The sequence below is a fragment of the Manis javanica genome, chromosome 12 (genome assembly GCF_040802235.1).
Source record: "Manis javanica isolate MJ-LG chromosome 12, MJ_LKY, whole genome shotgun sequence".
Classification (NCBI taxonomy): Eukaryota; Metazoa; Chordata; class Mammalia; order Pholidota; family Manidae; genus Manis; species Manis javanica.
Window position 1 is genome coordinate 71,461,966 of NC_133167.1, and position 14,292 is coordinate 71,476,257.

At 36.5% G+C, this 14,292-nt stretch overlaps 1 protein-coding gene across 1 annotated transcript in view; it reads right to left on the reverse strand.

The window, feature by feature from the left end:
- Nucleotides 1-14,292, reverse strand: part of KAT6A (lysine acetyltransferase 6A) — a 160,889-nt gene that overhangs the window by 23,240 nt on the left and 123,357 nt on the right. Inside the window, exon 9 of the mRNA XM_037005290.2 lies at nucleotides 2,299-2,414. Coding sequence (XP_036861185.2) covers nucleotides 2,299-2,414 — 116 coding nt within the window. The remainder of the gene's footprint in view (nucleotides 1-2,298; nucleotides 2,415-14,292) is intronic.

Consider the following 14,292-nt stretch of genomic DNA (forward strand, 5'->3'; position numbering starts at 1 on the left):
TAATCTGTAGAACAGATGATATGCACATTCAACAAGCTTTCTCATCTAAGAGAACACTTTTGTGATTTGGACAGCTTGCAAGGAGCTTACTACAAAAACAGTAACAATAATTTATTTTAAACCTGCTGAAGAAGTTAAATCCTCTTGCATCATGTAGTATCTTTGCTATCCAGAACTCCTGAGGAATAAACTACCTTGAATACCTGAGTCCTGTAGGTAGCTGATGAACTTTCTGCCCTTTTTTAACATATAAACAGAATATATAACTTTATCTTCTTTTCCCAAACTCAAGATTAGCTGTTACTCCATGATATAAACAGAATGATGCCTTATAGCTCTAGGCAGTGTTCAGGGCTAACTGACCCTACAGTAAGTGCCTCTCAGTTGCTGTGTTTCATGAGCTGTGTGTTAGTTCCCCGGAGCTTTGCTTTCTTCTTCTTTCTATCCCTGGAGTCTGTATCTATAATAACATTCTCACTCCTATTTTTCTACTTCTGCTAGACTTGGAAACCAGACAAGCAAGTTATCAAATTAAATGGAAAGAAGAGGTAAAAAAAAATACTGGGTTTTAGTTTTTTTAACAAATATGCTGATCCATTCCCAGCTTCTTTGAAATAATCCATGTTAAAGTACCTTGTACACTGGAAAGCACTAAATAAATTAATGTTGCTATGATTACTTTTTATTTTGGACCAGCAATGTAATTAGATGGGTTTAAAAGTCATAGGAGAGTACTTTTTTTTTTTTTGTGAGCCACAAATGTAATTTTAGGTTTCCTACAAGCCATAGAAACTAAAAAGAAACAGGTGAAGTTAATTTTTTCCTTTTTTTTGAGAGGGCATCTCTCATATTTATTGATAAAATGGTTGTTAACAACAATAAAATTCTGTATAGGGGACTCAAAGCACAATCATTAATCAACCCCAAGCCTAATTCTCAACAGTCTCCAATCTTCTGAAGCATAACGAACAAGTTCTTACATAGTGAATAAGTTCTTAAATGGTGAACAGTGTGCAAGGGCAGTCATATCACAGAAACTTTCAGTTTTGATCACTCACCATGAACTATAAACAATCAAGTCAGATATGATTATTCGTTTGATTTTTATACTTGATTTATATGTGAATCCCACATTTCTCACTTATTATTCTTATTATTTTTATTTTTAATAAAATGCTGAAGTGGTAGGTAGATGCAAGATAAAGGTAGAAAATATAATTTAGTGCTGTAAGAGGGCAAATGTAGATGATCAGGTGTGTGCCTACAGACTCAGTATTAATCCAAGCTAGACAAGGGCAACAAAACATCCACGGATGCAGAAGATTTCTCTCAAAACAGGGGGGGTGAGGTTCTAAGCCTCACCTCTGTTGATCCCCAATTTCTCTCCTGATGGCCCACCATAGGAGAGTACTTTGAACATGTGTTTAACCCTCAGAGCACCACACTTATTCCTTGCAACACCCTGATAAATGGGGAAACTGAGACAGAAGTGGTTTACAGATTGAAGAGAACATTAATGTGACTGATGTACTTCAAATGATAAACCACTGTTTAATTTTTGACCAAATCCTATTTTCAACTCTTTTAACACTAAAGGAAAACAAGAATAACTGACATTTTTGAGCACTTACCATTCATGTTTAATTCATTTAATGTTCACAACAAAGCCTACGAGGTTAAGTTCTAGCTAGTCCTCACTTTACAGATGGGGAAACTGAGGCACAGAGTAGTTGAGTTACTCCTAAGGTAAGGGTTACACAGCTTCTAAATATCAGAGTTGAGTCATGAAACCAAGTTGGCTTCACTAAACACACGGCCTCATCCCAAAAACCCGGTGACTAATCACTTTTTATATCTGTATTTATAATTTCGTAAATTTCTCCAATTAGTCCTGGGAAAACAAATTATTCATCAACTTTTTTAATTTATAAAAAGTTAAAGGCCTACTCAGTTAAACTTTATAGGTAAATGTAAGAATCTTGTTTTCTTTTTTAAAAAAAGTATTAGTGTGAGGTATGAAGGTAAACTTTCTCTTGAAGATAAAGTATTTCCCTTTCATTCTGACCATGTGTCAGCTTTCCAATTTTAAATAACAGCTTTTGGACAGGTTACAGGAGAGAAAATGTAAAGCCAACTGAGATGAAGTGGCTGCCAAAGTATGCTGCTATTAGGGACATTTAGAAGCTACCAGTTTCCTTGAATGTAAAAGGATGAACAGGACCAGACGGCCCCAGGACCCCTTCTCATGTTGGAGTTGTATGATTCCAAAGCAGAAGGTAAAGGGCTCTCAAAACATACCTTGAGTATTCTTGAGGATATGGGGAGGAGTACCAGGTGTGAATTTCATACTTCCCAAACTCAATGACAGAGGGACAGCGCACTTGTGGATCAGGCGGACCAGTCACTCCAACTTTCTGGGCATTCAAAAAATACATTACAAAAGTTAGCTAAATTAAATACACTGAGATAGAGAAAAACAAAAAAAAGATCTGAATCTAAATGATGTCTTCTCAGGATTCTATAGAACAAAAAAAGCCAGAAAGAAACTAACAAGTTTTGGAATAAGCTGTATTATTCTATAAATAAGGCACCCAAATGAAGAACAAACATGTGAATAAATCTCTTAGAACCAAACACAGATGAGTCACTGCATTTTCCATATTTAATAATAGGGCAAAAACTTTGCTCAACTGAACTCACTCCCTTAATAACTTAGTTATAAAAGAGAAACTGCGGTCATTTGGGGAATGTAAGATAAAGAATCACCTTAATGTGGGGGAGGGTTGTGCACACTTGCCCAGGTAAGACATGTACCGTCTCCACTGACAACAACGGAGATGGCCTACTGAATATGTGAGCATACAGAGCAGAGAATGCTTTTCTGCTTTGGTTACGTTGGTATTTAAGAACAACATAAAAATAATAAGACAAAACAAGTTATCAAAAGAGTCTTCATTTTATGTTGCCTATATTATTAGCTCTTTATTAGTAGCTCTTCACAGATTCGACCAAGAAAAAAATACTGTTATACACATACTATTATCCCTTTATCTACTTTCTCATCTTAATGAAATTAATCTCTCTGCCCCATCCCTGCAATAATCTAAACTACACTATCTAAAAGAAAAAATAACTCATAGAGCCTCTGTGACATCCACACCAGCAACCCATATATAAGCCACTGTTAATAACTGAAAAGATCAGGTTTTACATAAATTCAAGGGCAATTTGATTTTCTCTGCACCCAATATAGCAACAGATTCATATATACATATATACATGTATGTATATTATGTGTATAATATCTAATATATATGTATGTATATGTATATATTTATCATGTATACTCTATGAATACTAAATGACTTAAAAAGACAAGGTTGGAAGTTAGCTAATCAAACACAAATATTAACTTAATCAAAAGAATAATCCAAGTTATCCTTCAACTTCATGTTTAAAAAACCACTGAGAGATTATTAAAAGCCCCCCATGTTAGAGCCCACAGACACACACCTACACAACTTATAACAAAACTAAAAAGACTGGAGATTTGTATTCACTATTTTTACAAATAAATTCATTTAAGGAAGAAGCCTCTTCATCCACAACTAACTTGAGAACTCTCCCTTGTCTTTCTAACCATCTTTTTTTCTAACCAATCTTCTTTTATTAAAGGCCAAGGGACTTATCTCAGGTTTCATACTGGAACACAGCCAGGTGAAACCTCAACCTGTTCCTTAGGCACCTCAAAACAAAAGACAAACATCTATTAGTTGGATAAATTGTGTTATGACACCAAGAGTACTGGGGCTCTTCCAAATACAAAAATCATAAGGACAGACACAAGACAGAGTTAAACTAAGGTTTTTTCATTTCTCAAAACCTAAACACAAGACAGAATTAAACTAAGGTTTTTTCATTTCTCAAAACCTAAACAGAACTCTATAAAAAGGTTTTAATAACAGTGTTTAAACTACATTCTAGAGTCAAGTATTCTAATTCGTAAAGTTAGTATCTTTAACTTATCTTCACAGCTCAAAATAACAACAGTAATATAGAAAGTATCAGAATAACCAAATATCAGAAACCAACTCTCACTTCCTGAGCCAAGGAGCAAATAGGAGTCCCACAAGCTGCCAACAGGCACCTGCTGTGACTCTGCCTGCCATCTGAGGTCTCTCCCATCAGCTGCCTGGTGCTCTTCCAGGTGGATGCCCGACGTGAAGCTGGATACCCAGTTCCAGTATAATTGTTTGCACATCACCTCAACAAAGAGAACCTGTGTAAAATTAGACTTGCGGCAGATGTCCTGACCTACCCTCCCCGTCTGCACTCTGAAATGCACTGGCACATGCGCATATCCACCTCAGTCTTCCACCTCCAACTCCCTTGTGACAACCTGTGAGCCAGTGTGTTTCCCTTTACCAAGATGTACAAGTTGGCAAAGGCTCTATAAACCAGTCAGCCCCATCCTTGCCGACACCAAACTGGCAAATCTGAATTACAAGGTCACCTTTGAGAGGTCTTCATTTTAAATTTTAGCCAAAACACTCTTTCATTAAACACAGAACTTCCCAAAGCAGTAGGTATCCATTGTAATCAAGAGCACAAAATACTTCTAACTGAAGTTCTGCCACTTGTGACCTCTTCTTATATGAACAGGCCGACATCTTTAAAAGCTGACATATATTCTAGGCCAGAATGGACCTCCTCATCTATGAAAGTAAGGGAGGCACTAAATGAGCTAGTAATTGGGCTAAACCAAAAGATAACTTTAAATACACCTATTCTAGATAATGAAATTTGTATTACTAGCAGTTCATAAGATTACTACCTTGTACAAAAACTCTGTTCCATTCAATGACTTACATAATTTCAATTTCCAATATACAGAAACCATTCTTGGGGTACCCCCAGGTCCAGGACTGTACCTTTACTATCAGTATGAGGATGTGAACTGTGGGAAGAGATATCTTTCTAGTATTTTCCCACAGAAACACTATGATAAAAAATAATTCCATCCATTAGGAATTAAAAGTAACATGATGAAAGAGGTATGTAAGAATGAGTTCACAAGCTTTAAAAATGGGGGAAGCATAAACTTAAAGAACAGAGAAAATCAGCATTTGTTAAGCACCTACGGTGCCAGGCTCTGTGCCTTGTATTATCTCATTTAATCCCCACAATCCATCCCTCCAAGTATGAAACAATATGCCCAGTACTGTAGATGGAAAAAAAAAACAAGGCTCAGAGAAGTTAGGAGGCAGAAAAAACCTCCAGGACAGGAGTATCAAGACTGAAGTATAAAGATGAAAAAGAACAAATGGGCAGAGATGATATAAGAAGTACAGGTAACCCTCACCTAATTAACATTCTGAATTCCCAAAGTTTATGTGAAAATTCTTTTGAACTGGAACTTAGTTTTCTATAGAAATGAAGCTATAAACCCAGACTCCTAACCTAGACACTTGGAATAGAATGTGCCTTGGAATCCTGAGTTTTCCTGATGGTAGACAGCATTACAGTCCACGTACGTATCTTAAATCACCAGCCCTGGCAGAAGGGGGCAACACTCCACAATCAGACACATTAATATTTCTTTAGCAAAGCATATGAATATTCACATTAAATGGGTTAAGTAAAGAATATATATAGTCTCATGTCTGTTCAGCATGTCTTGCCAACTGAGTTTAGGTAATTACCTTACTGTAAAATGAGTTATAATTTATTTTTCATTCTCCAAAGAAGACATACAGATGGTCAATAAATTGCACATGAAAAGACCCTCAAAATTACTAATCATGAGGGAAATGCAAATGCAAACCACAATGAGATATGACCTTACGCCCATCAGGACGGCTACTATTAAAAAAAAAAAAAAAGAGAGAGAAATTACAAGTGTTGACAAGGATGTGAAGAAACTGAAATCCTTTAGCAGTACTGGTGAAAATGTAAAATGGCACAGCCACTGTGGAAAACAGTATGGCAGCTCCTCAAAACCTTAAACATAGAATTACCATATAAACTAGGAATACCACTTCTGGATACACAAAATAATTCAAAGCAGGGACTCAGACATTTGTCCACCCTTGTTCACAGCAGCACCCATATTCACATCACCAGTTCACTGGCATTATTCACAACAGCCAAAAGGTGAAAGCACACCACAGTGCCATCAATGAAGGGGCGGATAAGCATTCAGGGTGTAGACATAAACCAAGTGATATAAATTGTGCTGAGAAAATTCCGACACATGCTACAACATGCATGAACCTTGAAGAAATTATACTAAGTAAAATAAACCACTACGTGAGCCCTCGTTTTAAGATTTTAAAACCTGATCTTTTTAGTTGTTAGCAATGGCTTATATTTGAATTGCTGGTGTGGAAGTCATAAAAGCTTTACGAGTTTTTTTTTTCTTTTAGATAGTGTAGTGGTTCAGATTACTGCAGGGATGGGGCATAGAGACTGCTTTTTTTATAAACAGAAGGTAGATTAAAAGGTTAAGAGTAGGTGTAAAAAAATGTGGGGATAACCTGGAAAGAATGGTGATTACCAGAGGCTGGGGCAGAGAAAAGTGGGGAGTTTTTGTTTAGCGGGTATAGAGTTTCAGTTCAGGAAGACAACGAAGCTCTGGAGATATTGTGGCTGCACAACAATGTGTTATGTACTTAATGCCACTGGGCTGTATTCTTAAAATAGTAAGATGGTAAATGTCATGCTATGTATATTTGATCACAATAGTTTTTCTTAGGTTTTCAGGACCCTGGATCTCATTACTGTAAATGTAATAAGACTATGTCTCTCTTCCCCTATGTTTTTTGGTCATCTACATTCAGACATCTCCTTTGCTTTACTATTAAATACTGATGAAATCTAGGATTCTGTATTCAGCCCTCTTACCCTTTCTCTCCATAAAGCCTCTAACCCAGCGATTCTACCAGCTTTTCACCTTCATACAACTTTCTTCCCCTTATCCAGCTGAAATTCCAAGGTCTTTCACTGTACCTCATCTTTGCATATATCCTTAATGTCTTTATCTCCTGATTCAACAACAAAATCCTAACTCTAGTTAAATCAGTTTTCACATAATCTAAGTTATTAACCTCAAATCTGAACAGGGTTAGAGAAAAGCACAGAGACTGCTGACCAGCCTCAATTTATAATTCATAAGCACTAACTTTAAATGGGCCCTTGATGCTTCCCTACTTCATTTACTCTCCCATTCTCCTACAAGATTATTTCATACTTTCTCCTGTCTCAAGACTCCAACACCTCTTACGTTATGCCATCTTCTCTTTGGACCAATGCCTTAGCTTTCTACTACACTAGAACACTAAGGAATAAAAAGAGAAAGTCCACGGCTTTCCATGGCCACATCTGTATGTCCACCCCTCTGTGCCCACACACCCTGCCTTTCCTTAATACTATCGCTAAACGTCTGTGCTCCGATCCTAGGCCAGTGCCTCCACTGTGTATTAAACTACATTCTTTCTTACTCACTCAAAGACACTGTTGCAACAATATTCCCTTCTCTTTTTTGGATCATCCAGTTTATATCCACTAGATCAGCATCTAACTATTATTTCTCCTGCATTAAAATAAAAAGTGTATCTTTCTTGGCCCTCACATCATCTGACTACTATCTCTTTCTCTGCTCTCCCCCTTCATGCAAAATACCTCAAAAGGGTGGCAATATATTACTTATATAACCAATTTCTCTTCTCGCATTCCTTCTTGAACCTACTCCACTTTCACCCTTCCCCTCCCTCATTGTGGGAACTATTGCTCAAGATGACCGCCAAGTTAGTAAATGGAAATGTGATGGTCAGTTTTCAGTCTCCATTTTATTTGATCGATTTGCACAATCTTCCATTCCTTCCTTCTTGAAACATTTTCTTTACTTGACTTCTAAGAACTACAATTTCCAAGTTTTCTTCCTACTTTCCTACATCCTCCTTGGCCATTCCTTTTCAGTTTCTCCAATCTCTAAAAGTTGGAATATCTGAGGACTCCTCAAAGCTCTTCTTTTCTCCTTTGGTAATATCAACTAGTCTCACTCCTTTAAATACCACCACTAACTTGCTGACAGTACTAAATTTAAATTTTCAGCCCAGACTGTACTTTAAATTCCAGACACATATATCCCATTGCCTACTTGGTACCTTCTCTCTTGAATGCTTTATAGGAATCTCAAGTTTAACATGTCCAAAAACAAACTCCTCATCTTTTCCTCAAACACACTCCTCCTGCAATCTCCAGTATCTCAGGAAACGGCAGCGCCCTCCTCCAGCTGTGCTCTAGCATCACTGTTAACTGCTTTTTCTCACAGCCACCCAAACCACCAGCACACTGCCATGGGCACACCTGCAGACCAGAATTGGAATTCCAGTTCCATCACTGCACAATGATCCAGCCGCTGTATCTCTACTTGGATAATGCTAGTAGTCTCCTAGGCTCTCCCTGCTTTTGCATTTCTCCCCCTGATCCAGAGAGGCCAGTGTAATCCTGTCAAAACCTGTATCACTCTTTCCCTCAAAATCATCCAAGGGTTCCTATCTCACTCAGAGTAAAAGCCATGGTCCTTATAATGGCCTAGAAGACCCTACAAAATCAGGCCCTCACAAAAAATAAAATCAACTATCCACAAAAGCAGTTAAAAGAAATGCAAAAGAGCACAGAATAAAACACCTAACATATAAAGAATGGAGGAGGAGGAATAAGAAGGGAGAGAAAAAATCATCAGACTGTGTTTATAATAGCTCAATAAAAGAGTTAAATTAGACAATAAGGCAAGCCAACCTTGAACCTTTGGTAACCACAAATCTAAAGCCTGCAATGGCAATAAGTACATATCTTTCAATAATCACTCTAAATATATGCACCAATCAAAAGACACAGAGTAACAGAATGGATAAAAAAGCAAGACCCATCTATATGCTGCTTACACGAGACTCACCTCAAACCCAAAGACATACACAGACTAAAAGTCAAGGGATGGAAAAACATATTTCATTCAAACAACACAGAGAAAAAAGCAGGTGTTGTAGTACTAATATCAGACAAAATAGACTTCAAAATAAAGAAAGTAACAAGAGATAAAGGACATTACATAATGATAAAGGGCTTAGTCCAACAAGAGGATATAACCATTATAACCAAATCAGGAGCACCACATATATTAAACAAATATTAACAGAATTAAAGTGGGAAATAGAATGCAATGCATTCGTTCTAGGAGACTTCAACACACCACTCACTCCAAAGGACAGATCCACCGGAAAGAAAATAAGTAAGGACACAGAGGCACTGAACAACACAATAGAACAGATGGACCTAATAGACATCCACAGAACTCTACACCCAAAAGCAACAGGATACTGACGAGAATTAGGCTTGAGATGGATTAATGATTGTGCATTGAGCATTGACCCCCCTATACAGAATTTTATTGTTGTTCACAACCATTTGATCAATAAATATGAGAGATGCCCTCTCAAAAAAAATAAAAATAAAAATAAAAATTGTACTAACCTTCAAATTTGCTACTATTTCTGTTACAGATTACAGAATTGAGTCTTAAGAGGTTTAATGTGTTGTTCAAGATACAAAAAAGTAAAAGGCAGAACCTGAAATTAAAGACTCATATCTTGACACTCCAAAACAGAATACAAATATGACATTTTCCTCTTCAAATTTGCCATGAATATTTTTCTACATTTGATTTTTTAATAATACATATTAGGTGTTTTCTTTCTTTTCTAGCATTATATATTCTAACACTTCTCCTTCCAAAAACATTAAAAGTGGAATTTAGCAAGCATACAAGATACCCCAATTATGAAATGTATTGTGTTTGATGATATGAGGCTTTTTACTATAAATCAACTTATCATTTAAGATAAGACTTAAGCTCAGACTATATTTTTTACAAATTCAAAAAGAGATAAAAGCGTGAGTTTCTGTTTGTCAGTCAAAAAAAATAACAGCTAATGCATACTTAACGCTCACGATGTGAAGTCACTATACTAATATTTTCAAAATTACAGTATTTATGCTAACAACATTCCTGCAATAGATGACTTAAATTCTATGTTGTACAAGATAAACAGACTAAGGTTAAGAAGTGCACTCAAGATAATATAACTAATAAATAGTAATACACAATTCAAGTGTCAGCTGTTCAATTTCAAAAATATGTTCTTAACCTCTAAATTACTGTATTACATTTTCCTGTTCACATTAGTGAGTTATCCCAGTGTTTAAATAGCAAAAATTTGTGTATTTTCAAGTCCTTTTGAAGAGATCTAGATAACACCCAGCCTCATTAATTCTTTTCTGATAGAGATATTCTTCAGAATGCTGAAAGAACTGTTGCTTTTACCTTTATTTTCTTAACTATATAGATTTTGACATTCAGATCCATGTTAGGGCTTAGGATGTAAATTGTATGCCTGTAAACTTTTCCATTTTGTTAATCTCTTTTATGTGGCAAATTCCTCTTGCTCCTTATTATGGTCGATGAGTGTAATGAGTGTGTAATGATATCCAATATTCTGAATCATTTTATGTATATACACCATATGCAAGCAAATTTGATTTGCCAAATACTCTGATTTTTAATTTGTATTTTCATAGAACTAGTTGAGTATTATGAGGTAAAATTATATTGACTGGTTTCAATATATTAGAAAGTTAAATCATCATTATATGGGAGATATTTGAAGGCATTAATTATAAATGAATCATGAAAAATATTCTCAAGGCACACATCTTGATTTATCATGTGATAATAGCTACATGTCCTAAAGATTTATTTTAGAGTTATGGTACACATCCAACACTTTGGTTAAAAAATTAAACTGAGTGACTTCAAGAGGAAAAAAAAAAAAAAAGCAACAGGATACACGTACTTCACAAGTGCACATGGAACATTCTCCAGAACAGACCACATACTAGGCCACAAAAAGAGCCTCAGTAAATTCAAGAAGATTGAAATCCTACCAACCAACTTCTCAGACCACAAAGATACAAAACTAGAATTAACTTCTACAAAGAAAGCAAAAAAGGCTCACAAACACATGGAGGCTTAACAATATGCTCCTAAATAATCAATGGATCAACGACCAAATTAAAATAGAGATCCAGCAATATATGGACACAAATGACAACAACAACACAAAGCCCCAATTTCTGTGGGATGCAGCGAAAGCAGTCTTAAGAGGAAAGTATGTAGCAATCCAGGCATATTTAAACAAGGAAGAAAAATCCCAAATGCACAGTCTACAGTCACAATTATCGAAATTGGAAAAAGAAGAACAAATGAGGCCTAAAGTCAGCAGAAGGAGGGACATAATAAAGATCAGAGAAGAAATAAATAAAATGGAGAAGACTAAAACAATAGAAAAAAATCAATGAAACCAAGAATTGGTTCTTTGAGAAAATAAACAAAATACATAAGCCTCCAGCCAAACTTATTAAGAGAAAAAGACAAATCAACAGAATCAGAAACAAGAAAGGAAGAATCATGATGTACCCCACAGAAATACAAAGAATTATTAGACAATACTATGAAAACCTATATGCTAACAAGCTGGAAATCCTAGGAGAAATGGACAACTTCCTAGAAAAATACAACCTTCCAAGACTGACAAAGGAAGAAACAGAAAATCTAAACAGACCAATTACCAGCAACAAAATTGAAGCGGTAATCAAAAACCTACCAAAGAGTAAACCCCCAGGCCAGATCGATTCACCACTGAATTTTTTTAAATTCATTTTATTATCATTAATCTACAATTACATGAAGAACATTATGGTTACTAGACTACCCCCTTCACCAAGTCCCCCCCAACAAACCCCATTACGCTCACAGTCCATCAGCGTACTAAGATGCTGTAGACTCACTACTTGTCTTCTCTGTGTGGGACATCCCTCTCTATGCCCACCCCCCTCACATTATACATGCTAATCATAAGGCCCCCTTTCTTTTTCCCTGGCCTTATCCCTCCCTTCCCACCATTCCTTCCCAGTCTCTTTCCCTTTGGTAATATTAGTCCATTCTTGGTTTCTGTGATTCTGCTGCTGTTTTGTTCCTTCAGGTTTTCCTTTGTTCTTATACTCCACAGATGAGTGAAATCATTTGATACTTGTCTTTCTCTGCCTGGCTTATTTCACTGAGCATAATACACTCTAGCTCCATCCATGTTGTTGCAAAAGGTAGGATCTGTTTTTTTCTTATGGCTGAATAATATTCCATTGTGTATATGTACCACATCTTCTTTATCCATTCATCTACTGATGGATACCTAGGTTGCTTCCATTTCTTGGCTATTGTAAATAGTGCTGCAATAAACATAGTGGTGCATCTGTCTTTTTCAAACTGGGCTGCTGTATTCTTAGGGTAAATTCCTGGAAGTGGAATTCCTGGGTCAAATGGTATTTCTATTTTGAGCTTTTTGAGGAACCTCCATATTGCTTTCCACAATGGTTGAACTAATTTACATTCCAACCAGCAGTGTAGGAGGGTTCCCCTTTCTCCACAACCTCACCAACATTTGTTGTTGTATGTCTTTTGGATGGTGGTGATCCTAACTGGTGTGGGGTGATATCTCATTATGGTTTCAATTTGCATTTCTCTGATGATTAGCGACATGGAGCACCTTTTCATGTGTCTGTTGGCTATCTGAATTTCTTCTTTAGAGAACTGTCTGTTCAGCTCCTCTGCCCATTTTTTAATTGGATTATTTGCTTTTTGTTTGTTGAGGTGCGTGAGCTCTTTATGTATTTTGGATGTCAAACCCTTTATTGGATCTGTCATTTATGAATATATTCTCCCATACTGTAGGGTGCCTTTTGTTCTACTGATGGTGTCCTTTGCTGTACAGAAGCTTTTGAGCTTGATATAGTCCCACTTGCTCATTTTTGCTTTTGTTTCCCTTGCCCATGGAGATATGTTCATGAAGAAGTCACTCATGTTTATGTCCAAGAGATTTTTGCCTATGTTTTTTTCTAAGAGTTTTATGGTTTCATGATGTACATTCAGGTCTTTGATCCATTTTGAATTTACTTTTGTGTATGGGGTTAGACAGTGATTCAGTTTCATTCTCTTACATGTAGCTGTCCAGTTTTGCCAACACCAACTGTTGAAGAGACTGTCATTTCCCCACTATATGTCCATGGCTTCTTTATCATATATTAATTGACCATATATGTTTGGATTAATGTCTGGAGTCTCTATTCTGTTCCACTGGTCTGTAGCTCTGTTCTTGTGCCAGTACCAAACTGTCTTGATTACTGTGGCTTTGTACTAGAGCTTGAAGTTGGGAAGCGAGATCCCCCCCACTTTATTATACCTTCTCAGGATTACTTTGGCTATTCGGGGTCTTTGGCGGTTCCATACGAATTTTTGAACTATTTGTTCCAGTTCATTGAAGAATGCTGTTGGTAATATGATAGGAATTGCATCGAATCTGTATATTGCTTTGGGCAGGATGGCCATTTTGACGATATTAATTCTTCCTAGGCAAGAGCATGGGATGAGTTTTCATTTGTTAGTGTCCTCTTTAATTTCTCTTAAGAGTGTCTTGTAGTTTTCAGGGTATAGGTTTTTCACTTCCTTGGTTAGGTTTATTCCTAGGTATTTTATTCTTTTTGATGCGATTGTGAATGGAATTGTTTTCCTGATTTCTCTATTAGTCCATTGTTAGTGTATAGGAAAGCCACAGATTTCTGTGTATTAATTTTGTATCCTGCAACTTTGCTGTATTCTGATATTAGTTCTAGTAGTTTTGGAGTGGAGTCTTTGGGGTTTTTTATGTACAATATCATGTCATCTGCAAATAGTGACAGTTTGACTTCGTCTTTACCAATCTAGATTCCTTGTATTTCTTTGTTTTGTCTGATTGCTGTGGCTAGGACCTCCAGTACTACGTTGAATAACAGTGGGGAGAGTGGGCATCCTATCTTGTTCCAGATCTTAGAGGAAAAGCTTTCAGCTTTTCACTATTCAGCATGATGTTGGCTGAGGGATTATCATATATGGCCTTTATTATGTTGAGATACCTGCCCTCTATACCCATTTTGTCGAGAGTTTTTATCATGAATGGATGTTGAATTTTGTTGAATGCTTTTTCAGCATCTACGGAGATGATCATGTGGCTTTTGTCTTTCTTTTTGTTTATGTGCTGGATGATGTTGATGGATTTTTGGATGTTGTACCATCCTTGCATCCCTGGGATGAATCCCACTTGGTCATGGTGTATGATCCTCTTGATGTAGTTTTGAATTCGG